General features: G+C 41.3%; 12 protein-coding genes across 12 annotated transcripts; 2 read left to right on the top strand and 10 right to left on the bottom strand.

Annotated features, from left to right (window-relative positions):
• Positions 1-444: 444 nt before the first annotated feature.
• On the top strand, positions 445-774 carry TM35_000016380 (uncharacterized protein; the record flags this gene model as incomplete). Its single annotated transcript, XM_029021319.1, has 1 exon — positions 445-774. The coding sequence occupies one exon, from the start codon at positions 445-447 to the stop codon at positions 772-774; it is 330 nt and encodes a 109-aa protein (XP_028887827.1).
• Positions 775-3,436: 2,662 nt separating this feature from the next.
• Positions 3,437-3,997, top strand: TM35_000016370 (uncharacterized protein; the record flags this gene model as incomplete). The annotated part of the gene is made up of 1 exon (XM_029021318.1): positions 3,437-3,997. One exon carries the CDS (start codon positions 3,437-3,439, stop codon positions 3,995-3,997), a length of 561 nt encoding a protein of 186 aa, XP_028887826.1.
• Positions 3,998-7,484: 3,487 nt separating this feature from the next.
• Positions 7,485-9,020, bottom strand: TM35_000016360 (putative surface protease GP63; the record flags this gene model as incomplete). Its single annotated transcript, XM_029021317.1, has 1 exon — positions 7,485-9,020. The coding sequence occupies one exon, from the start codon at positions 9,018-9,020 to the stop codon at positions 7,485-7,487; it is 1,536 nt and encodes a 511-aa protein (XP_028887825.1).
• A 399-nt stretch (positions 9,021-9,419) lies between these two features.
• TM35_000016350 (uncharacterized protein) lies at positions 9,420-9,740 on the bottom strand (the record flags this gene model as incomplete). Its single annotated transcript, XM_029021316.1, has 1 exon — positions 9,420-9,740. The coding sequence occupies one exon, from the start codon at positions 9,738-9,740 to the stop codon at positions 9,420-9,422; it is 321 nt and encodes a 106-aa protein (XP_028887824.1).
• Positions 9,741-10,522: 782 nt separating this feature from the next.
• On the bottom strand, positions 10,523-12,175 carry TM35_000016340 (surface protease GP63; the record flags this gene model as incomplete). Its single annotated transcript, XM_029021315.1, has 1 exon — positions 10,523-12,175. The coding sequence occupies one exon, from the start codon at positions 12,173-12,175 to the stop codon at positions 10,523-10,525; it is 1,653 nt and encodes a 550-aa protein (XP_028887823.1).
• A 500-nt stretch (positions 12,176-12,675) lies between these two features.
• On the bottom strand, positions 12,676-15,405 carry TM35_000016330 (putative peroxisome biogenesis factor 1; the record flags this gene model as incomplete). Its single annotated transcript, XM_029021314.1, has 1 exon — positions 12,676-15,405. The coding sequence occupies one exon, from the start codon at positions 15,403-15,405 to the stop codon at positions 12,676-12,678; it is 2,730 nt and encodes a 909-aa protein (XP_028887822.1).
• A 379-nt stretch (positions 15,406-15,784) lies between these two features.
• On the bottom strand, positions 15,785-16,687 carry TM35_000016320 (uncharacterized protein; the record flags this gene model as incomplete). The annotated part of the gene is made up of 1 exon (XM_029021313.1): positions 15,785-16,687. The coding sequence occupies one exon, from the start codon at positions 16,685-16,687 to the stop codon at positions 15,785-15,787; it is 903 nt and encodes a 300-aa protein (XP_028887821.1).
• Positions 16,688-17,313: 626 nt separating this feature from the next.
• TM35_000016310 (RuvB-like DNA helicase) lies at positions 17,314-18,693 on the bottom strand (the record flags this gene model as incomplete). The annotated part of the gene is made up of 1 exon (XM_029021312.1): positions 17,314-18,693. The coding sequence occupies one exon, from the start codon at positions 18,691-18,693 to the stop codon at positions 17,314-17,316; it is 1,380 nt and encodes a 459-aa protein (XP_028887820.1).
• Positions 18,694-18,960: 267 nt separating this feature from the next.
• On the bottom strand, positions 18,961-20,163 carry TM35_000016300 (uncharacterized protein; the record flags this gene model as incomplete). The annotated part of the gene is made up of 1 exon (XM_029021311.1): positions 18,961-20,163. One exon carries the CDS (start codon positions 20,161-20,163, stop codon positions 18,961-18,963), a length of 1,203 nt encoding a protein of 400 aa, XP_028887819.1.
• Positions 20,164-20,538: 375 nt separating this feature from the next.
• Positions 20,539-21,129, bottom strand: TM35_000016290 (uncharacterized protein; the record flags this gene model as incomplete). Its single annotated transcript, XM_029021310.1, has 1 exon — positions 20,539-21,129. One exon carries the CDS (start codon positions 21,127-21,129, stop codon positions 20,539-20,541), a length of 591 nt encoding a protein of 196 aa, XP_028887818.1.
• A 655-nt stretch (positions 21,130-21,784) lies between these two features.
• TM35_000016280 (uncharacterized protein) lies at positions 21,785-22,921 on the bottom strand (the record flags this gene model as incomplete). The annotated part of the gene is made up of 1 exon (XM_029021309.1): positions 21,785-22,921. One exon carries the CDS (start codon positions 22,919-22,921, stop codon positions 21,785-21,787), a length of 1,137 nt encoding a protein of 378 aa, XP_028887817.1.
• A 490-nt stretch (positions 22,922-23,411) lies between these two features.
• On the bottom strand, positions 23,412-24,842 carry TM35_000016270 (uncharacterized protein; the record flags this gene model as incomplete). The annotated part of the gene is made up of 1 exon (XM_029021308.1): positions 23,412-24,842. The coding sequence occupies one exon, from the start codon at positions 24,840-24,842 to the stop codon at positions 23,412-23,414; it is 1,431 nt and encodes a 476-aa protein (XP_028887816.1).
• Positions 24,843-25,061: the final 219 nt, after the last annotated feature.

The following is a 25,061-nucleotide window of genomic DNA, read 5'->3' as shown; positions in this document are numbered from 1 at the left end:
GGAGGTTTAAAACAAAAACAAAAAGTGAAATATAAAAGCAACTTATACCAGATACAGAAAAAAAAAAAAACGACACAACCTTTCTCTCTCTCTCTCTCTCCCAAGAGAAATAAAAAATAAAAAGAGCAACGGAGAACTTAAACCCCATGAAAAGAGAAATGAAGAATAAAACAAAATCATCTCTACCCCCCATACTTCCCCACACAGCTCGTCATCAGCACTCATGCCCCGCACCGATCCACCCCAGAATAAAAAAAAAAAACGAAACCACACCGTTCCAAACCCCCAGCCGAACCGACCAACACAGATAAACGAAGGAACCCGTTGAAAACCAACCGTCACACCAAATGCGTGGCGGCGACGGCCCCCCAGCACCAACCCCAAGAATCCCAAGCAGGGACCGCAAAGAAGTGGAAGGAGGATCCAAAAAAAAAAAAAAAAAAAATGAAAATAAAGAAATCGCCAAAGGCCCCAAGAGAGACACGCTCACCACCAATAAATTCCTTTCCCTCTTTTATTGGGGGTGTGGGGGAAAAGGGAAGAGGGAGGGAGAGGGCGGGGTTACGAGCAAAGGACACGCCGAACAGAAATAAAAATACAATAAAGGTATTCGTCCAAATCAAAAAAACCTCACTCGCAAGAGTGGGTGAGCGGGAAAAAACATGGGCCGCTACGGGAATTGAACCCGTGACCTCCTGTACCCGAAACAGGAATCATACCACTAGACCAAGCGGCCGACGTACAAAATGTCTTTTAAATAAAGAATTATTATAACTTTTAAAAATTCATTTTTTCTTTACTTTGAGAAAAAGCTATATCTCTCGAAGATTGACATCAGCCTTGCGCAGGGAGAGTGCTAATCTTCTCTGTAGAATTTCCAGATTGTGGATGTCCTTGTACACAATGGTAACAAGGCTCCATCAACCAAATACTAAATTATTTATAAAGAAATAAAAAATATTATAATAAAAAAATAATTAATAGTGTTTTTATTTTATTTTATGAGTCTTAAGACATCGGCTGCTTAGCACAGTGGCAGTGCACCACTCTCGTAAAGTGGGGGTCGCGAGTTCGATTCTCGCAGTGGCCTTGGTTTTTCGCATGCACCATCGAAAAACATTTTGTTTTTTTTTTTTTTTCTTCTTAGAGTTCACATAATATGGAACTAATAAATTATTTGGATTACAAAAAAAAAAAAAACATAGTAGAATTTACGCAAAGTCTTTTCCAATGATTTTAAAAAATTAGATAATACAAAAACTAAAAATATCCAATTCTTCTAAATGAAATTCCTGACCATGGGCAAGATGGCCGAGTGGTCTAAGGCGGGAGACTCAAGTTCTCTTCTCTTCGGAGGCGTGGGTTCGAACCCCACTCTTGTCACTTTTCTCACCATTTCTTACTTTCTAACTTTTTTTTTTTTTGGCGATTTATCTTTTCCAAATAACTGAAACATTCTTCGTATTATTAACCGTGTTTGGTTTTCTGCTGAGTGGTGGTTTGAAGGAAAAATACCTCTGCGTTTCTTTGGAAAAGGATTCAGATAAAACTTCTTTCTTGGGACTAGCTTAAGAAAAAGGGTCCTGCTCTTCAGAAAGGGAAACCATAACCCATATAAAAGTAAAGAAAAGAAAGTTGAAAGGTTCCCACACATAAGTTTACAGTTGACACGTTTGAATTATTATGAAAGTGGCCAATCCAATTTCCACCACTGGAGGACATAATTGTTACTATCTCTATGGTCCCTGACACTCCTTTTTTTTAGCAGCATTCACACTAAGGTGAAATATGTAAAAGAAGCTTCTGCTGACGACACGCCGGCACGCCACACAGGACCATCTTGGATAAAGTTTTGTCTCAGCACGACTCTGCTGGCCCCAGTGCTGTATGACGCGTTTGGAGCTTATGAACCAGTAAACTCTTTCTATAGAGTTTACTGGCCCATGGCTTCCCCCGCGAGAATAAGGGATAATGGGCAATGGCCCTACCTTTCGATGGCCAAACGCCACCAAGGGGATAGCATTCCGAAGAACACATGTATTGAAAAGAAAAATAAAAAGAATTTGGTTTTTAAGGAGACCACCTCCTTCAAAAATTTAGTGAGTGCATTTGGTTTCCTTGAATAAATTCAAGTACTTAACCTTGGTACCACATCCTTACCAAGGAAACTCGTTTTAACACGCCTTCCGCTCGTGGCCGTCTGGTTTGGGTTAGACGGTCTTTACAGAAACTTACGGTTGGACACAGTGTGAAAATTGGAAAGAAAACTCATTTTCATCATCGATAATACCCTAGTAAAAGACTACAGAAACCAAAAAACAATCCTTCCGGCCGGAATCGAACCAGCGACCCTGTGATACCTGCTTAATATCTACAGTCACATGCTCTACCAATTGAGCTACAGAAGGTTATGATCAAACCCGAAATTAGAAAAAGTATTACACCTTTGGAAAAAAAAAAAAAGAAAAAAATACCTCAATCTATTTTTTTCTTAGAAATGAAAATAATATTTATCCTTTAAATAACATTAACCAGAACCGTGTCCTCCCTGGCGCAGTCGGCAGCGCGTTAGGCTGTTAACCTACAGGTCGTTGGTTCGAATCCAACGGGAGGAGATTTTTCATCAATCGACTTACCATCAGATTGATGAAAAGATGTTTCGTTCTATGAGAAAAACGAAGAGAAGTAGGGTAGGGTGGGGGGTGGAAGGGGATATGTGTGATCGTACCTTCCTCTTGTACATTGAGGGGATGTGTTGTTTTTTTTTTGCTGATAATGTTTTGTTGGAAAAGAATAAGGGAAGTGGCATCGTGAGAGAAAAATAAAAAGGTAATATGTTTGTGTGAGAGAGAGTAATTGTGTGTTGCCTCTGTTTGTAAAGAGTGGCATGGTATTACAGTGATGTAGGCAGTTAATTTTGTTTATGGTTGTGAGTGAGTGGGTTTTGGATTCCAATTGTGGTGTTGGTATAAATATTATGGTAATGCATTGGTTTCTTTTTCTTTTTCCCGTTTGGAAGTGTGTGTTGATTGTTGTACAGTCTCTTTGTTTTGCTGATTGATTTGTGGTATTGTTTTTGTATGTTGTCAGGCGTACACTGTATTTTTGGTGTTCAAACTGCCTGGTAATGGTTTTATTATAATGAGAATACAGACACTATGTTTGTGTATGAATACCGGGTAAGATATTGGAGTGTGTAGAGACGTTTATTTAATATTGTTTTGATACCATTTGTTTTCCACTTCTTCTAAATTCAAGGTGTTGTTTTAATATCTGTGTAACTCTGGGTGTGTTTTATTGGGTGAGTGGTTTATTGTTGTTCCCCTCATTGGGTTGTGTTGTTTGATTGCTGTTGTGATGTGTACTCTCTCTCTTTTTTATTTTGTTTTTCTAGATCAGTGTTTTTACGCAAACCAAACTATTTTTTTCTCTCACGATGATGAAGATGAACCGTGTGATGTGTGTGTTGGCCGTTCTGCTGTGCATCGCCTGCGGGTATGCCATGGCGGCTTCTGCTGAGGTTAAGGACAATAAGAGCATTTCGGTCAGAGAAGAACCAGACTCAAAAGATCTGCCAGAAAAACGAGAAGACCAAGTGGAGAACCCAGATTTGAAGGAAGATGAAGAAGAGAAAGAAGAAGATCCAGATTCAGAAGGACCTCCCAAGGATCCAGAAGAACTGCCAGACCAAACTCTCCCAGATGGAACTGACCCCACACCTGATCCTGAGAAACCTGAAGAAGACAATGAAAGCCCAGACGTAACCGACCCTACTCTTGATCCCGAAAAACCTGATGAAGACAATGGAAACCAAGATGGGGATAACAAAGAAACCCCTGCTCCTGAGAACACCGACAAACCATCAACACAAGAACCCACTTCCACTAATGCACCAAGCAACGACGAGCAGAAGCCGGGCGATGCTGACAGCAGTTTCAGCCCTGTGTGGATGCGCACTGCAGCACCTCTGCTGATTGTGGCTGCGTTGGTATTGTAAAACGGTGTACTGAGGGGAATTCGTTTGATTGACGGAAGCACTTAAAAAGATACTAATAATAATTTAGCCATATATATATTATCGCTACTTCCGTAGTCAAGTACAGTAATTCGCTATATACTTGGAGGTTTATTTTAATTGTATTAAACTTCCTTTTTTTTTATTTTGCACTTTTTTTTTTTTACCTTTCTCTCATTAAATTTCTTGTCTTTGGTCATGTGCAGAGACCCTGTGTGTTCTTATCTGCTCACTGACCACGTATATATCGTATGTATCACAAATATACGTTTATACCTGTGATTAATAAACCCAGACTGTTGTACAACAATATACACTTGGAGTTTTGGTATTTGACCCTTTTGTTTTGGATTTGTGTACTTTTTTTTTCTGTATATACTGTTTTTTGGGGGGTCTGCATCATCTCACAAAGGGGATATTCCTTTTCTACTACTGTACTCTGCTGTTGCAGTTGCTTCTCTCTCTCTCTCTCACTGTGAGTATATGTTTCCTGTATCCACTCTCTTTCTCTCTCCGTTTTTCCTTCTTTTCCACACTCTCTGCATAGACCTGTGAACTCAGGTGACAAGGAAGACAACAAGAAAAAAAAAAGGAATGATGATGATGCACCGTGTGATGTGTGTGTTGGCCGTTCTGCTATGCATCGCCTGCGGGTATACCATGGCGGCTTCTGCTGCTGTTGGTATCCTGTAGTTGTTCTTCTTTCTCTGCTGCTCTTGTGTTTTCTGTTCCTCTCTGCAGGTGTGTGACTCCGTGTACATTTTAGTGAATGCCGTAGTGCCTCTCAGACATGAGAATGTGAGACTGTCATTGAGTGGGAAGGACACCGTTGTGTTGCTGGACCACTCCACTGCGGCCTCTGTGGGGTTTGTGTGTGAGCGGCATGCTTCGCTTCGGCGGGGCTCGAGGGGCACTTTACGTCCCGAGGCGCTGAACCTTGAGGCCTGAAATATCATGCTCAGGGACTTTGAACTTGAGAGAAAAAGAAGAGAGTGAGGATGAGGAAAAAAAAGGATGAAACCCGGCAACCAGTCTACGTGCGCAATGCTCGAGGCTCGTTGTCGGGTTTTGCCCCTTTCTTTTTTTTTATCCCCCACCCGAAGAAGGGAGAGGAGGAGAACACAACCCCTACAACCCAAGGCGGGCGGCCAACTTGCCAGCGCCTTGTGCGCAACAAGAAGAGGGAGGGGTGGGGAGGCTCCCGGGGGTGTTTCACTTATAAAATGAGTGGGATTGGGCATAGTGGAAAACTCTTGCTTTCCCTACTTCAACGCTGGTGAAGATGGGTTTGAAAGGCATTCCGCAAAGATGACCCTTCCCCGTTCCCCTCATGACATGGTGTGGCCCCATGCAACCGCACCTTTTACTCGGTGGCACGCGTCACCATGAACAAGGAACACTACCAATGCACGATACAAGCAAACGAAAACACGAGACCTTCCGGCATTAGTCTGCCCCTCATGTGGTCGTCAGTGTGTATGAGTAAATCAGGCCTAACTCTACACTGCATGTCACGACACGGGTATCAACCTACTCACGTGCACACCAGCCAACGTAACGTATGCGGAGAAACAGCTCTGCATTTCTTGAGTTGCACCGCTCTTTATCCACTGCGAGTTCAATTTGCGATCGTTGAAGATATACCCCTGAAGAAACTATGTTTTTCTAAGTGGTTAGCAAAATTCCTTATTGTGGTGGAGCGGAACTACACTATGCCACAGACTTCACAACCAAGAGATAACCCTACGCGACCTACCTCCCACACCTCTCTAAAATCAGCGACGAGCTCGAATATGGAAACCCTGATAGAAGAGTACGCTCAAGACGTCTGTCGCCGAACAAAACAAACAACAAAATAAATGGGAATTCATTGAGGCCAATCTATAACAAAAAAATAACAAAAAGGAGACTTGAGGATGGGTTCTGAGTAAGAAAAGTGAGAATAGAGAGATCTGGTAAGGTTCACTCGATCAGATTTCTCGTAGACTGGTTCTCTCGTAAGGTAACGGGCTACAACAAAAATCATATTACAAGAGCTTGTGGATCCTATAAAATGAAGGGATCTTCTTCCTCTTCGGAGCCACTCCTAAGTCAGTAATTAAAGTGCTTTACGGTGTACGGCTGACAGCCCTACCATTGGAGTAATATTCATAAAAACACGAAGAAGAAAAAAAAAGGCGTCTTGCACGCAGCACCGTCGCTTCCAAGAACGAGATGGGGAAATACCGTTTAAAATAGTGGAAGGAAAAACCTTCAGGGCAGAGGGGAGGTTTTATTGCGTGGGCGTTGGCGGAAAAAATGGAAAAAAAAAAGGATTAAAAGAGTGAGAATCCACAGGGTCACTTTTCCAAAGCTGCCTTGGAGTGGCGCAACAACAAAACTCCAATACACAACAGTACGCACACAAAACACATGGATGACATTGCCTCGCACTACATAAAGTATCAATCTCAAACAGGCAGCATGTCCCCCATCTCACAAGGGCCAGCGCTTTCAATTCAGACACAGGCATACACACACACATGCAAAAAAAAAAAACCACTGCATTTTTTTGTTTTTGTTTTCTTTCTTGCACTCACCCTTATCTGAAAAAGCGAAAGAGGGAATAGAAGAGGTTATAATCCCTGCCAAGAAAGAGATCCGCAGCTACAACCTACAAAGACAAAACAGAAACAACCAATACACATTATATGATGGCTAAAAGTAGAGGGTTCCCTTTTTATGCATTAGTTTTTTTTTCCCCCACCAAAACATTTCACTCAGACCATCATCATCACACATATATACAAACAGCAATGAAACTCATCGTCCAATGCCGAAGCTGTATATATATAAAAAGAAATGACTGTAAAAAAAAGAAGAAAGTTCCAATCCCCAAGGCAACTACAGACGTAGTGCCATGTCATTTGCAAAAGGCAAAAAAGATGTTTTTTTTATTTCCATTCTTTATTTTCAAAAAAAAAATTTCGTCCTCAAAACTTTATACCCTACAAATACCTTTTCCCAAATAAAAAGAAACCGCAGCATCATGCAATACAGATGTATTCAATGTGCGCATTTTCGAGCAAAATCACACAGCAGATATTTCCCTTTATGAAATTTAGTATAATGGAAAGCTCAGAGAGCGTATCACCATCAGAATAAAGGCGAGGAGACGCCCTTTGACCTTGCCGTCTGGGTCCGCACCTTGAGGATACTTCAACAGAGGCACAGCCAAAGCAGCAGGAGTGCCATCCACACCCGCACAAATCGCAAGCCCCTCCACACCCCTGGCACCTGCGGAGAGGTAAGAATTCTCCTTTCCAGACAGCGACGACCCATTACCAGGATGAATGCCGGTATCCCCCCACGGTCAGTAACAGTGGTCCGGGCTTCAATTTCAGGAAATCCTTTTACTGCCACTGAAGATGGGGCATGTGGTGCTGGTTTTGACGGAAGTATATAGAAGGTGTAGTTACGCTTGTGTTGATTATTGCTTCTGTTCAGAAGTTTTGGGGATCAGACGACTGCCACCATCTGGTGTCATGGTGCACACCTCTCTGTACTTGGGGCACTTGATTTTCCCGCTTACAAATGACGTCGATGTGCTCGCCAGTGGCGTAATGGAGCCTCCTTCGGGACAGTCGTGCCATTTGTCGTTGCCAGCGTACATCACTTTCACTTTACCCTCATCACATGACACCCGTACACACACGCCTCCCACAACCTTATTGGCATTTCCCTTCACCTTCACCTTGAGCGAATCCCCATCGAGGCACCACGAGTCATTGCCCGTCACCGACCCAGGAATAGTATTGTTCACCGTAAGGGTACAGAGAGCGGAAAGCATTCCATGAGGTGTGTAGATATGTTCCGGTTTCGCAAACGGGCATTCATCTGGTTCAGTATACACTCTATACCCCATGACTGACGTGCAGCTCCCAACGGCGAAACGATCAGATGTGCACTGGGAATAAACTCCTCTACTGCAGAACATTTTTGTAGTTGTCTTTGTATTCTCTGTGTTGACGGTGCATGCACCGTTAATGAATTCACAACCAGAGTTGTTGCCCCATGCCATCGGCTCTTCCATTCCCCAATTGGCAGAATAATATGGTAGATCATCAAACACAGACATCGTCAAGGCAGTGTAGTAGCCGGCACCGAATACAGTGTAGCTGCTCATCAGCTCATCCTTCGCAATTCGATGGTCCCAGTGCGAGGAAACCAAGTGCACACCCTTAAGGTTTCCACAACCGTAGTGTTTCTTTGCTTCTTCCAGCGTTCGGGGAGAGACAACCACCACACGACTCTTGCCGCGCAGATTTTCCAGCGTTGATACCATCTTGTTATCCACAAAATTCTGGTAGTCAAATCCAAGTGCATGGGCAATCTCATGTGTGGCAAGACGAACATTGTACCGTAGTCCATACTTCCTGTAGACACGGAAGTTCATTGCGGCAGCAATGGGACGACCAGAGCTAGCATTAGCGCAAATAGTAGCAAAAGGGTTCACAGGTTTCGCTGCAACATAGAGGACCATGTCAGAATTATTGACACCCTTGCAGTGATGAGAAACGGGAACAGTGAAGTAACTGCAAGTACTCTCCTCTTCAAACTCAGGAACAACCAACGAACCCTTCACAGGGTCAACGCGCAAACGATCCGCGTGCAATTTCACAGCTGCCGGAAGGATTTCATTCTTCAGGTACTGCACATCCTCTGTCTTCAGGACATGGTAGTTGTGGCATTTGATGACATTGCCATCAAAGTCCCAGATAGGCATCCCCTCCGCGCTGCAGTACTTTCTCTTGTTTTCCAGATCCTTGGTTGACGTCACAATGCGGATCAGATGGCGGTACCCCGTAGAGACAGTGTACGCCTGCACACCACTCTGTCCCTTAAGGGGCACCTCCTGCACAACTCCAGCCGACGGCGCAGCGAGGATTCCACTCGTGCTGCACAACTGTACAAATAGACACAACAGCAGCAGGAGAAACAGCGAGACATGCATCTGTCGGGTCATTGTCTCACAGTCGTGTATAATGGATATATAGGTTTGCTTGCCTTGTAGCCTTTAAACAGCAGATCTACAAGAAGCAAAGAAGGGAACATAAAAATGGAAAGGAGAAGAACATAAAAGAGAAAGAATATTAGTGTATGGTATATACAGTGGTACCACAGATGGGTGAACACTCAGGTACGCAGTCACTGCGTCCCCACCCCACAGTGCCAAAGCAGGCGGGAGAGCCAATCCTGTGCAGCGCACACCCTTCCGCAATTCCAACCGCATCCCCCTCAGCAGCAGTTAGCCGATAGAGGCGGCAGCACACCGCACCAACCACACGGTTACACACACACACAGACACACCGCTTCTGCGCATACATCACACCACGCACAGCCTCAAGTGTGGAAACCATCACCTCACACCCACAGACACACCAGCATGCAAGCAACGCAACGAGGCAGCTTCCGTTTCAGATACCGCCAGCGACCCCTGCAGACCAAATTCACTCGCAGCACGCGGACGGCACTGTGCCGCACAGCAAGAGTGCACACACACCACGTGCATGGAGAGAGGACCCATGCCCCGGCAGCGCACACTGACGACCGCACAAAAGTCACACCACCATTGGGGGTGGCAAGAGCAAACAGTGCACTACATACGCCGATCCCCCAAGAAAGCGGTATGCCACACCATTGTGGAAGGGTCTGCGCAGCCAATTCACAGCGACATACATACATACACACATGAAGGAACAGTAGCATACCATTCCCCCGCCAGCATCCCCACAGACCCATCACCCCGACCCACGCCACGGCCCACCTCGACAGGGCACTAAAAACAATTGTGGATAGACGCAGACGGCGTTACCGCAAGAAACACCCTCTCGGGATCCACACCGCAACAGCAGCATTCCATCACGCTCCCAAGAGACTACAAAGATACACAGACACAAAGCAAGGAGGAGAGAGAACACCATCATTAAGATGCAGAGCAAGCATGGGAGAGACAATAGTCTGCCCACCATTTACACAAGTTACAAAAACAGCAACAGGGAAAGACACCTACCCACCGCTTACTTCTGACATCACCCATAGAAACAAAAGGTTTATTGACCGCAGTATACTTACTCTAAGGGTGCCAATCACACTGACCCGAACAAAAAATTTACAGACAAGTCAGTATTTTATTGCAAACCCCACAAATCATTAAAGGATATAAAGAGTGTATAATTTCGAGGAACATAAAAACAAAATCAGGTATGAGAAGAGAAATAAAGAGCAGAAAAACCGTGTGGTGCCATTTATCGATGAAGGGTAGGGAAACTGAAGTGTATGGAATTCACGCAACCACAGGAACATAAAAACAAAGAGTATATAGCAGTATTAAGTGTAAAAGAGAAAAAAAAGAAAAGAAAGTATAACTTAATGCTGCGTCTGAGCAAGCACAAGATTAAAATTGTATACTTTGATATAGTTGTACATGAGTCTATGCATGCTCTGCTGATATTACCATTACCGCCTCAGAAGAGAAGTGAGAGAGCGAGGGTCATCACAAAAAGTACCACTGGAGCAAGGAGAGCAGGTGCAACACACCCATCCCCACCTTGGCCAGGAGACTCAGTGGGATGTTCATACCCTGGCGGGTAAATCATCGGGCGGCGACTGCTGCCGTCAGGGGCGACGGTGCAGACCTCGTTGTACTTGGGACACATGATTTTCCCGCTTACGAATGAAGATGTCGATGTTGGCACCAGTAAGTTTCCCTCGGGACAGTCGTACCATTTGTTATCGCCAGCGTACATCACTTTCACTTTACCCCCATCACATGACACCCGTGCACACACACCAGTGAAAGACAATGTATCTTGTCCAACAACTCTTGTGTATTCTTCTGTATCCAAACAGAATGAATCATTGTCAAAGATCGATCCTGGAATATCGGATGTTACTTTATCAGAGCACGACATACTTCCAGTATTAGCTGAATTATACAACTCACTTCTCACAAAAGCAGCATTGATCTCATTGCCATCGGAGTCAGTGTATCTCGATTCGGGAATGCAGTAGCCAACTGCACTGCGATCAGTTGTGCATGAGTACGGTTTTCCAATACTACAAAACATGGTGGGATATTTTCCAACGAATGCATTTTCAAAATTATTATCAAGCAAATCACAATTGGATTTATTGCCCCATGCCATCGGCTCTTCCATTCCCCAATTGGCAGAATAATATGGTAGATCATCAAACACAGACATCGTCAGAGCGCTATAGTACATACCGCTAACGGTAAACTGAGAGCTCATTAGATCATCCTTTGCGACACGATAGTTCCAGTGTGATGAAACTGTTTTCCCATTTCCATATTTTTCATACTCCAATTCCATGCCCTGAGCTGTGTTACAACCATAGTGTTCCTGTACCTTCTCCTTCGTTTTGCTTGATTTCACCAGCATGCGCTTTCTTCCATCGTCAAAGTTGATCTCATCCACCATACTATAGTTCTTAAACACATTATAGTCAAATCCAAGTACATGCGCAATCTCGTGTGCCATAATACGAACATTATACCGTTGAGACTTTTTTGCAAATGGGAGGATGTTTATCGCTCCGGCAATCGGTCGGCCATCATCATTTCTAGCGCAGATGACATAAATGTCATACACAGGTCTGGCAGACACATAGAGTACCATGTCAGCATCATTGACACCCTTAGAATGGTGGTCCTCAGGAACAGTAATGTTATTGCAAACATTGTTCTCTTCAAACTCAGGAACAATCAACGGACCATCCACAGGATCAACGAGCAGACGATCCTCGTGTAGTTTAATGGCAGCAGGAATAATTGTGTCGATATATTTGGATATGTCTTCCTCGGTAAAAACATCATTAGCGTAGCACTCAACATCATTGCCCTCAAAGTCTTTGATCAATTCTCCGACCGCAGTGCAGTACTTATCATTGGTCAAGTCCTCATAGAAGGCACGAATGCGGATAAACTTTCGGTTCTCCGTGGCGACGGTGTACGCCTGCGATGCGCCCTGTCCCTTAAGGGGCACCTCCCGCACAACTCCAGCCGACGGCGCAGCGAGGATTCCACTCGTGCTGCACAACTGTACAAATAGAAACAACAGCAGCAGGAGAAACAGTGAGACATGCATCTGTCGGGTCATTGTATCACAGTCGTGTATAATGGATATATAGGTTTGCTTGCTTTGCAGCTCTTAAACAGCAGATCTACAAGAAACAAAGAAAAAAAAAAGAGTATCGTAGTGCATGATATGGAGTTAAAAGACTAATTCATGAACCCAAGAAACCACCATTTTGCAAATGTCAACCGTGCCTCAACCACACACATTCACACGGCCACACACACACACGGAGTAGGTGAAAACAAATAGGAAAAAACGTACTGCAGGTATACTTCAAATAAATGTGTATTTTATCATTACCATACAAGTACACAATTACGAACAGATACACTCCAAGTAAAGAAAAACACACACACCCACACACAGACATATATATATATATATATATATATATATATATATATTGAGGAAAGAGACACAGAGAAGCGCACAGAGTAAGATATAGAATCAGAGTGTCCATTACAACGTTTACCTTTTCTTCTTTTCTACCCTCTTCCACTGATTTCAGCAATATCATTTAATTACTGGAAAACTAGCTTTTTCCCCATCTCCGTTCTCTTCTCCCCTTTATTTTCTCCACTAAAGAGATGATGAATTCTTTCGTATTTTAAAATCTCCTTTTGAGAAAGAGAGGGACGAGCTAATTCCATAGCGCTTCTTACATCTCCCATTACAATCTGTGTGACAACATCAATATTTTGTTTCTGTTTCGTAATACCAAGTAACGTTTTCAGTGAATCCTCAATTTTCTCTCGTGTAGTTCCACTACCAATATTTGCCAGAGCAAAATTAGCTTCGGATGACACTTCCATTGTTTCTCCCAAAGAGAGTTTATCAATTACACGACGAGTCACAAATAAATTAGCTGAAGACACCAAACCGACTAAATCAGCTGGGGTCCAATTCTCAGTTTCTTTCGCAATAGTTTCAATTTCGTCTTGGGTTAAGTTCGCTGAAGTTTTTTTAAAAGAATTATTTAATATTTCCAATCTTTCCTCCAGTGAAGGAAGAGGACATTGTACGAGTTTATCTAATCTACCTGGTCGAAGTAAAGCTGCATCAATTAAATCAGGTCGACTAGAAGCGGCCACCACATAAACATCTTTTCTTCCTTCTACTCCATCAAGATAACAAAGTAACTGATTTACAACTCGATCAGTAACTCCTGAATTATCTACTCCACGTTGAGGTGCAACAGAGTCAAATTCATCAAAGAAAATGACACATGGTGCAGCTGCTTGAGCTCTTTCGAAAATATCACGAATTTTCTGTTCACTTTGACCAATGTATTTTCCAAAAATCTCTGGACCATTAACTACGATACAATGTAAGTCTTCAGCATTTACTATAGACTCTACTACAAAAGTTTTACCACAACCTGGGGGTCCATAAAGGAGAACACCACTTCGAGTTTTTAATGGTAAACGAGAAAATAGAGCAGGATTTTTCATTGGTAATACCAAGGTATCATACAAGACTTTCTTAGCCACAGAAAGTCCACCAATAGAATTTAATGACTGTTTTTCTCCTTTTAGAAATGTAATTCCAGTATGAGATAATGGAGTAAAAGAAGCTATAGTTTCTTTTATTGATGTTAAAGATGGAATTTTTCCATCCTTGAAAGAACTTTTGATACGTGCTGAGACTTTCTTAATATCAAAGGGTGTATAGTTATCCATTAAAGTACCAAGTTCTTCTACCATTTCTGTAGATTCATTTGGAAATAATTGTTGTAATAAAGCCATACGTGTTTTACGATTTAGTGCCTCAACTTTAATTACTTTAGGAAAACAACTTGCAGAACGAAGAGATTCGTGAACATCTTCACGATTTCCACATTTTGCAATAACAACTACAGAACTCCGACCACTAAGTGTAAGTGTTTCTGTAAAACATCTAAGTGTCTCCTCTAACATAGATTTCGTCGTACCACTAATAGCAGAAAGAGAACCTTCTTTTTGCAAAGGTGCGATAGCATCAAAATTATCCAAGACTAGTACAGAAGGGGCACACATTACACACTCAATTAATGCTTCTTGTAGTAATGATAAAAGTTTAGTACTTGAAGAGCACTGAACAAAACAAACATGAACATCACATAACTGATTTAAGACTGCACCAAGAATAGCTGTTTTACCATATCCTTTTGCACCACAAAGTAATATGTTACCATTATTTCCATAGAAATTGTGGTTAGAATTAGATCCATTACCATTTCCAAACCAATTTTTCAAATGTTGTAAAAGTTCCCTTGATGCATCTTCATGAACTTTTACAATTTCTTCATACTTCAATGTATTTTCAGGGTAAAAATTAAAATCACCATGAGTAGTATCTTTTTCTGTTATGTTAGGTATAGCTTCATCAGGATTAGGAAAAACAACTACATTAGTAGCACGATCAAATACCATACATAAGCAGACGCCATCAGGTAATGTTTCTGTTAAACGAATAGGTGCCTTCCAGGCGTTTGATCGGAAGAAAGATGGAGTAAGTTGTTTAGATTCAATAAGTTTTGACATTCGTGCAAGATCCCAAAAACCAACAATATTTCCTTCACTCCAATTATACCGTTTAGCTGTTACAGAATTTACGTAAAAGAAAGCTTCCATTTTTACATTAGAAATCTTTTTTTCATAATAATTATGTGTTATAGATCGTAAAACAGTCCATTTTGGCGTTTCATTCTGAATGATTTGTCTCGCTCTAGTGGCTATTACAAATTCGGTTCCATCAAACATAACAGCACAGTTAGACGTAATTTCTTGACCATTTTCATCTTCAATTTTCTGAACGGTTACTTTTGCATGAACACCTGAAAAAACAGCAACACTAAGAGTCATTCCAGGGTATACTACCTGAACTTGACGTAGAAGCTGTCCTTCAATACGGGAAGCATTTTGCTCAACCACCTCGCTATCATCTACTGAGGTAGGTGAGACCAAAACTTTACTTGCCCTTATGGGATTATATACTGGAATACACTGCACAAATTTACCATCTTGTAATCCAATATCTTCACTTAAAGCAATAGAAATAAGCAATTTAAATGGTTGAAGGTTATGTGGTTGATGAGTTAAACATCCAACATAAACGTTTTTTTTCCCATCTGAAAGGCAGAGGGGTACTACTGGGGGTAAATTACCACCAAAATAAGGAATTAAATTACTGTTAATGTAATTAGCCGATACCCTTACAAACGCATCGGTTCGGGATGGGTCAATAGAGACTTCAAATGATGTACGTTGCATTTATGTTCCTTTTTTCTTTCTTAAAAGAGAAAATAAATACAGAAAGAAAATATTACATGGAAATCACAAGAGATAACACACAACACCATGTATTATAAACACACTTAAAATAAGATCACTTTACCCTTACTCACATCATTTCTATTTTCTTTTTTTCACTCTAAAAAAAACAATAAAAGAATGTATGTATTGTTTTTTTTTTTTTGAGTAAAAAATTTTTAATAGAGGAACCGGTAAAACGGTTTCTGTGAACTAAGCAGATGTATAGGAAAAAACGAAAAAAAAAAAAAAAATCAACACCAAAAAATTCAAGAAGATAAACAAAAAAAAATAGCCATCTTGTGCGTGTGTAATGTATATATTTCTCTGCAGTGTTCATTCAGTTAGGTACATAACCCCACCTTAGTTTCCAATATTCAGCATCCTCTGTTGTTTTCACACGACGTGGACTATAAAGAATAGTTATAGGTTCACCTGCCGATATAGTACGCGTTGAAAAGAGATGAACACACGGTTGCTTGGAATCGTGCCATTTTAAGCCAATCCCTTTATCTTGAACATTTCTTGGGTTAGTTATTCGAATCACTGAGTTTGGTTCAAAACTATGAAGAGAAAAATCAATAATAGGGTATAAATTTAGACCTCCATTATCATCATAAATAGACCGAGAAAGAGTCATGGACATTCCCCATGAAGCAGATTTGGAGGCAAAATGTGGTAAACTCTGTTCTATTTGCCTTAACATAGAATGTAGACGAATCCACTCAACTCGTTGTGAGGGAGTCACGAGGGTATTTTTTGTAATAAATGGTGCATTTTCTACCCCTTTCGCACTCATAGCATTCCCCATGTAAAGCGTATCTAACTCTTCCTGCAATGAGCTATGCCGGTCATATATATCTGTATTATAGATATCATGCAGAAACTCCAGGTATGGCCGATGTGGACTGTGTGGGTTGTGGAGCTCCCGTGCGAGGACGGCGGCGAGTGTCTCTCGCGTGTCCGCGGCGTTGCAGGCGGTGGGGGCGAGTCGTGTGGGGATCGACGCGAGCGGGCGGCCGGCGGGAATCTCGCGGGTGGCGGCGAGACAACACCCCCGCCCGGCGTGGAGCCGCAGCCGCAGGCCGCAGTGCACCGCCGCCCCCCCGCGTGCCGCCCACCGGCAGAACGGACGGGCCGCCGGCAGTCGGCGGGTGACGAGCAGCGGCCAAACCCGTCGACTGGTGGCCGCATCCCCGCAGTAATACCGCCGGGGAGGGCCGTCGAAGGCGAGGAACTCCATACCAGTCCGTCTCTTACTACTACAACTACTATCTCTCTCTCTCTATCTCCCTATGTGTGTGAGTGAGTGCTATTGCTATGATCAATAATAACAATGAGGATGATGGTTTTTTTTTTCCTCGTATTCCCCTTGGGGAATAAAGAGGGAGAGGGAGAAAGAAGGGAGGGGAGGTAGGGGTAGGGTGAACTCACACACCTACACAAGTCAAACCGTGAGAATGAAATGAAAAGAAATGAAAGAAAAAAGAAGAATAGGGAAAGAGAAATACATATATGGGATTCAAAAGTGAAGTAAAACAGGAAACAGTTTTTTTTTTTTACAGTGTCACGGTAGTAACTTTACTGTTTCTTTTCTTCTTTTCTTTTTTTCTTTCTTCTTATGCCGTTCATTATTTTCCATCTTTTTTTTTTTAAAAATAAAAAAGAAAGAAAGAAAGAATAAATAATAATAATAATAATAATAATAATAATGTGGGGCAGTAATATTTCTTTTTCATTTTCATTTTAATTCTAGTTGTGGGATATTTCCCTTCATAAAGAGTTATACACCATTTTATTGCTGTGACTCAGAATGAACATTTCCCACTTCCCATACCTCTTTCTCCATTTCATCCCTTTTTCATTTTTCTACTGATACACGTAATCGTCTGCGTGTTCATGAAGAAGCTGAGCAGAAGCTTTGGCATCCTTAAATAATCCATCAACTAGCATCACATCCTCTTCTTCAATAACAGAGCGTCCATTTGTCTCGGCAATAATAAGTGCCGGTGTTAGTAGTTGCGCCACATAACGGAGTGAAGTACGTTCTCCAATTTGACCAAGAAGTTCTAGAGATGCATCGGAAACTTTTACACCTTCCACTTGTGCACGAATGTCAACGATGGAAACAATTTCTTCAATACTGTAATTAGTTGTACGGACAATAAGAAGTCGATCAAGAAGATCTGTAGGAATACCATGAGGAGATCGAACATCTGTTCCTCTTATACGACAACTGCCTCTGTTAGTGGCAAAAATTACCACAGGAGCAAGTGTAGATTCCAGTGCTTTATTTAAGAAAGTGAAACATTCAATATCCAACATATGTACTTCATCAATAAATAAAACACCAGGTACCAATTCTGCTACTCCTTGATCAATATATTTATTAACAACCTTATTAATTTCATGTCGAAGTTTTTCTGTAATCTCCGTCTTTTTTTGTTTCATTAAACTATTCACAATTGAAAGTGCATCTTGTCCTTGATTAGGTTTGGCATTAGCAGAATCAAGATCATGCAGTGTTACATCTTGAATAATTTCTTTTTTCTTGTGAACATCACCCTTTGGAAGAGGAACGTACTCATCCGCCTCCAAATCGTGGTCTCCAATGTATGCATCTGATCGACCCACTCGTTTGACAGCACCGGTACTGCTTTCAATATAAATAACATCACCAACAGATACCTTTTCCTTTTCTAGGCTTTCATAGATGGCCGCATCTAACTTAAGCTGCTTGGATCCCTTCACTGACTTGAGTGTAACAATTACGTGAGAAATAGACTTGCCATAACCTCCCAATGGGTTGTCTGTCTCCTCTGCCCGCAACTCTGTCACTTCTCCTTCGTAAACCTCCTTCTGCTCTTTAATCCTTAACCCAATCGCACGTCGGAAGTTTTCCATCAGCACTTCTGTCTTCTTTACCTCCGCACTATACACCTCACTGCCGACCATCGGACAGAAGGGCACTTTAGGCCCCAACTCCTTCGCAATACCGAGTGCCAGAGCCGTCTTACCAGTTCCCGGTGGTCCAGCAAAGAGAAGAGCGCGACCGGCCATCTTCTTTGAGCGCGTGAGTTCCACAACGAGACCGGCCGCCTCGCGTGCCTTCACTTGGCCCACAAATCCATCACCCGATGGCTTTGCAACACCATCGGCATCCAGTCCAAGTCCCTTGACGTGACTGTGGGCCGCCACACGCTGTCTTTTGGTTGTTGAGATGACCTCCTCAATCTTTATTCCGGACATCGTTCCCACACACTTTTCTTTTCTATTAGTCCTATATATAATAATAGTAGTCAAGGAGTTTAGAGGTAAAAAATAAAAATAAAAGTATGAAAAATATTAAAAAAAAAGTATTAAAATAATAATAAGAACAATAAGAATAGAAAAAACACAAATCAATTTATTTTAGTGATAAACCAATACACCTCTAAACAGGTAATGATAGGAATATATATATATATATATATATATATATATATATATACTAAATATGACGTAGGAGAACATTTTTCACAGAGACTCTTTTCCAATAGTGACCTTCATTAATTCATTGAAGGTGTTGCGAAGTTCAATGGCAGCTGGATGATCGTCTGATACATTGCCATCAAAAATTTCTTGGGCTTCTTCTGCTAAAGATTTTGCCTCTTTTACTTTTCCAATACGCAAAAGACCCCATGCACATTTATTAGCAGCAGTTCCAATAGCAATATGTTTTCCTTTATATCGTCGTCGTGCAAGATCTAAAGCTTCACAATACCAGAAAGATTGATTTTCTTTGTCACCTAATTCTCCACAAGCATCTCCTAAAGCTGTATAAGTTGTAATGAGATGGGTGTGTTGAGTACCAAAGGCTCGTTTTTGAATCTCAATAGATTTTTCTAATAATTCTTTTCTATGAAAATGATTTCCATTTGCACCATGAGAATCTGCTAATTCTATAAGCGTTAATGCGATTTGTGGGTTCATGGCTCCCAACTTTTTCTCTTGAATATCGTATGACTGTTGTGCGAGTTGTAGACGTCTAGCTTGATTACCATTTGCACCATAAGCCCTTGCAAGAGTTAACATAGCTATAGTAGTTTGTGTATGCTCTGGTCCGCAATGTCGTTGTACAATTTCAAAAGCTCTTTTTGCTACCTTTAATTGTTCTTCATACTTCCCAAGATGACCATGAGCTTCTGTGAGAAGAAGTAAAACACGTCCAACCTTTGGGTGTTTTGGATGAAATTTAAGTTCATGAATAGCGAGTGATTCTAAGAGTAGATCTTCCATTTTTTGAAAGTTTCCCATTTCTTCATGAGCACAAGCCATATTATACAAAACCATTCCATACTGAGGGTGATCGTTACCATAAACTTTACTTACCATATCACGTGAACGTTCAAGTAATTGTAGTTTTTTCTTCTGATGCCCAATCTCACCATAGGCACAGGCTAGATTATTTAAACAGTTCATTAATGTTGGGCTAGGGCTATCAGTCTCACCTTGTGATTTCATTACCGCTTCCCATTGCTTAATCGCATTAACAAAATCACCACGTTCAAAGAATTCTGCAGCAGACCTATGAAGTTCTTCTAATGTGCATCTATCTGTAGTTATTGAATGGTTCCTGCTGCAGATACGAAAAGAAGAAGACACATCAGTTGATCTCAAAGTAGCTAATGGTACTGTTACTAAGAGATACCTTCTGCTGAATAGAGAGAGTCTCCTCATCAAATGTCTAACTTCAAAAAAAAAAATATATATATATATATATACAACTCTTTTTGTTATCACGTTATACTTGTGTACACAACAAGTTTTCCCCCTAAGGAAGAGAGATAAAAATAAAATAAAAATCAATCCGAAAGAAATATGTGTTCATTAGAATACTAGAACGAAAACATTTGTAGAAATTTAACAACTTATTACATTTTCTCACTTTTCTTATCCCTCATATTCACTTTCTTTTGTTTTTAAATACCATTACGAGCATGTATTTATGCTCTTGTAGAAACAAAAAAAAATTGGAAAAAAAAGCAAGGTATATTTTACATTTTCAGAAAACTAACGTCACATAATATCATTTCTTCTCTCATTCAAATTCCTTTACACGGTGTGTGAAGATACTGTAGATGAATCTGATGAATTCAGTGATGCCTCTTTCGATTCTACAGTTTCCATCTTGTTTCGTTCGCATGCCATGTACAAGCGTCGCAGTAATGCCCCAACGCATTGTACACCGTCAACACGACAATCCACAATGCTACGATTACGCATTACAAGTGTAAGAAGTGTTCGCACACCATAAGAACCAAAAGGATTTCCTGACACGTCAATTGTCCTCACACGTGGAAGGTCTTGCAGAGACATACAAAGGAGTTGAATAAGTGTCGTCGTGAGTCTCTCTTCACGCAAGTTAATATGGGAAAGCCAAGGACACAACGGAAGTGTCAAGAGAATAGGCAATAACGCTCGTTGACTAAGATATGAGCAATGTAAATCCAAGTTACCTCCATGTGTACCTTCACTAAAGCAGAGAAACGTGGAATTTGGTTTCTCTCCACTTACTTTACACAAGTATAAGTATTTTTTACTAGGAATAGTTTTAAAATCATCATCTGCGTTGGCCAATGACTGGCGAAGAGATTCACAGCGTCTACTGATCTCTACAATATCATCTAGGGGACTTACTGACATAATCCCTACACACAATTACTATTTCTGAAGAAAAGAGAGAAAAAAAAAAGACACTTAATGAGACATGTAGTAACAGATATATGTATAAATAAAAACACACATAAATGTGTAAAGAAAAAAGAAAAAAAAAATGGACACACTCAAAAATACAGTTACATAGAGTGCCAGCCACGCATTTCTACACCTATGCACAAGATAGAAAAATCGAAATACATTATTCAAAGTAGAATCGTTTTGCCTTCTCTCGAGCGTGTGTAAGAAGAACAAAGAGAACAGGAAAAAAAAACTATTACGTATTCTTTGCGCTCTAATTTTCACTTCTTTCAAAATCCTTTATTAATTTATTTTTCTTTTTTCATTTCTCTTTTCCACAGAAACAAACCAAATAAAATAGCTTATGGCAACAGGTGAACATTTGGTGTGTGTACACGTTGTACGTGGGGCCATTTAAAGACGTATTTTTCTTTTGCTATCTTTTTTCTCTTCATTCTTGATGTTCTTGTTACCCTTCGTTTTATTAATACATAAATACAGGAAAAAAAAAAACGTAAATTCTCCTTCTACCTTCTACCTTCTTCTTTTCTTTATCTTTCTCGTTCATTCACACACACACTCTCTCTCTCTCTCTCTCTCTGTCTCTCTATACGCGACTTATTCATCGGCGGAAGGTAGCAGCGGAGACATCCATCACGTCCACGTGGGCAACCTCAAGAGCGGACTTCTGCCCCGGTGCTGGGAGGACCTCGCCGTGTGTGACGGGGGCGGAGATGAGGGCGCGCACAGACTTCCCCGCACGGCGCTGGACAACGTCGGCGTAGAAGATGATGATGTTCTCGCGGCCGTACCACTCTTCAAGGGCCTTCAGGTTGCGACGCTGCAGGGCTTTCATTGCGGAGTCGGAAATACAGAGCACATGGCGCTCCTCATCACCAACGCGGTAGGCCAATTCATAAGCATTACCGACAAAGGCACGAATTTCCTCAGCGTTGAGGTTGAGCATCTTTTGATAAGTTACTTCAAGGTGGTGGTAGAACGCCTCCTGCTTCTCTTCAGAGGGGAAGCGGAGGAATTCAAAGCCCCAGGCACAGATTCCCTTTCCGCACCATCCAACAAGGCTGGTGTGGGTAATAACGTCTTCACCAGTGACAACTCCATCAGCGTTAGGAAGACGGGGAAGTACAGCTGTGAAAACGAAACGGTTTTCCTCAGGAATGTTTAAGTTTTCCTTACTGCAGATGATATCGAGAACCTCTTCATTGCTTCGTCCAGACAGTGCCATATAAACGAATTTACCATTGTAGGAAAAGTTCAGAGCACCCAAACCTTCCAGGACCTTACCCTTAGCCTCAAGGTCACGCAGGTCCAGAAGCTCCAGTCCAGCATCTTCACTCTGTTGTACTGTCTTGGTGAGCTTGTTAACCAGTTGAGCCTTTGGCAATTCCCCGCGGCGACCCTTTCCCATAGGGTAAAGAATTACAACACGACGGGTAATTTTACCTTGATTATCAGTGAAGTGGTGAGCAGAGATGGATTCATTCACAAAGAGACAGTCTGTCTTTCCATCGAAAAAGGCACGAGTGGAGCGTGGTTCATTATTTATAGGGAGGTAGATAACCTTAGCACCAATATCCTTTTCGAGTTTTTCCATAATTTCCTTCTCAACGGCAACAATCATAGAGTTATCTTGTTGAGATTGACTCTCACTCACCTCCGGTGTGGTGGCAAGCTTGTTGTCCTTTGACTTGTTAACGGCTCCGAAGAACCGAGATTCAACCATAAGAACTGTTGTCATTTTGGCGAAAGAATGTAGTGTAGTGTTATTGGTAATATTAACTATTATTTTTTTTCTTTTCTAACGAAAGAACGTCGAGCGGTTTGAGAGCTTTTCTGCAACGGAGTAAAAAGAAAAGGGAAAGAACAACGAAAAAAACAAAAACAAAAAAAAAGGATAATAAGAAATAAAGAGAGAAACATATAGACATTTCAATTGCTTTTTTTTTTTCTTCTTAAAGACATTCTAGGTTATCATATAATGGTGTCAGTTCGTACAAACGCCTCACACACACATATATATATAAGTAGAAATATATACGTAATTCATTTTTCTTTTTCATGCTGTTAACCCCTTTCCAAAAAAAAAAAAGGTTCAGACCCATGTGAGAGTATGTAAAGAGTGAGAGAGATTCATTGATTGCTGAAATTTTACTCGTTTGAGCAGCACGTTATCTCTACGATTTCAGGGATATCCTAAACACCCCCTTTTCTTTTATCATTTGAAATCGTCAGTTTGTTCGGAATTCCCTCGTGATGGAGATCAGTTGATCACGTAGTTCTACAGAGAGCCCTAACTCGCCCTCTATGTGACGTAATTCCCTAAAAAAGGGTGGTACAAAAGATTTAGCTGCACGATCTGCACCCCATGCTGAAAAGACAATTTTACAAGCTGTCAGTAATGTCTCACCTTGTATTGGTGACAGTTGAAGATTCGTATTTGCTGCAACTTCCTTCATATACCGTGCGAGTTCGTGAAGTATTTGCGGCAGTTTGGGATCCCGAGCCCCACGTTCAACAATTGTTTGTGAAAGGAGAGCAACAGCACCCACAGAGGATGTACCTGCAGGAACCAAAGATTGCATCATTACACGTGCTGGTACACCATCTGCTTCTGTGGTATCATCATCTTCAGGTGGACCCATATCAATATCAGGGTAATTCTTCTGTGATCGCATACGTTCTTCCAATTCAGATGTTGGTGCCTTTCCGAGAATACGTACTCGATAAGCCGCACGTCTTTCTTCTTTATATGATTCAATACTTGTATCACCCAAACGAGCTTTCCAATGAGCTACTGTATCTTCCACATCATTAGGATCATATCCAAATTGCCGCCGGAGAGCCACATAAACATTGGGATCTGGTGATGAGAGCAAAAGTTCTTCTGCCGTTTGTTTTCGTCCCTTCTTATATTGTGGTTTTTCTCTAATACAATTAGAGCAACGACGTTGAAAGTGCCGATTGATAGCACCGCATGATGGACACTTCCAATCTCCCAGACGACACTCAAGCGGTAGACTTCCTTCTTCACCTGGTGGATGATATAACTTACATGCATCACCCCAAAAACAACGACCTTGTAGATAATCCATACAAGGTTGACCATAATCATTTAAACCATCTTCATCCTCTAAAAACATTTCTTCTTGTTTCCATTGTCGTTCTTCCTCTTCTTTTTGTTGAAGTACTTCATCAGGGTGTGCCAATGCCCATAAACGGTCTTTTTTCGCTAACCAAAGAGCATCCACTACATGTCGTGGAAATACACCTTCCCAATGTTCTACAAGACTTTCATATTTAGGTCCAAGAACTGGATCTTCATATGGTATATAGTCCCGACCCACATCAAGAATATATTTACTAGCTGTATAGCCATATTTATCACGTTCCTCTTTGCATAGTTTATCAAGAATATACCAACATGTCAATTGTTTGTTACCAGTCCATGACTTGATATGGCGAAGAAGTACCCCAACAACGAGTTCAAAGGCAGTTTCACTATCACCTACTTCTCGCGCAAGCCGTGAGGCTTCTGTAACAGTCTTTTTTCCTGGTTTTTCCACTACACGTAAGCGGGCACAGAAGACTGCAAAACGACGTAAAGTATCACGGTCTATTGACGGAGGCTCACGAAAGTATTCTTCACCACCACCAAACATCTTTCCTTGGGAAAGAGAAACGTACTCTTTCAGAGAAAAAATAAATGATAAGAAACAAAGAGAAAGGAATGAATGAAAGAAAGAAAGAAAGAAAGAAAAAACAAAAAATTCACTACATATAGAAAAAAAAACAAATAACAAAAGGAACAATATATAAATGGGTATCGTTATACTCATGAAGAAGCAACAACAAAAACAACAACAACTCCGTAATGTAAC

Source organism: Trypanosoma theileri (genome assembly GCF_002087225.1).
Source record: "Trypanosoma theileri isolate Edinburgh chromosome Unknown TM35_Tth_1_V1, whole genome shotgun sequence".
In the NCBI taxonomy this organism is placed as follows: domain Eukaryota; phylum Euglenozoa; class Kinetoplastea; order Trypanosomatida; family Trypanosomatidae; genus Trypanosoma; species Trypanosoma theileri.
The sequence above is the reverse complement of the archived record's forward strand: the minus strand, read 5'-3'. Positions and strand labels throughout refer to the sequence as shown.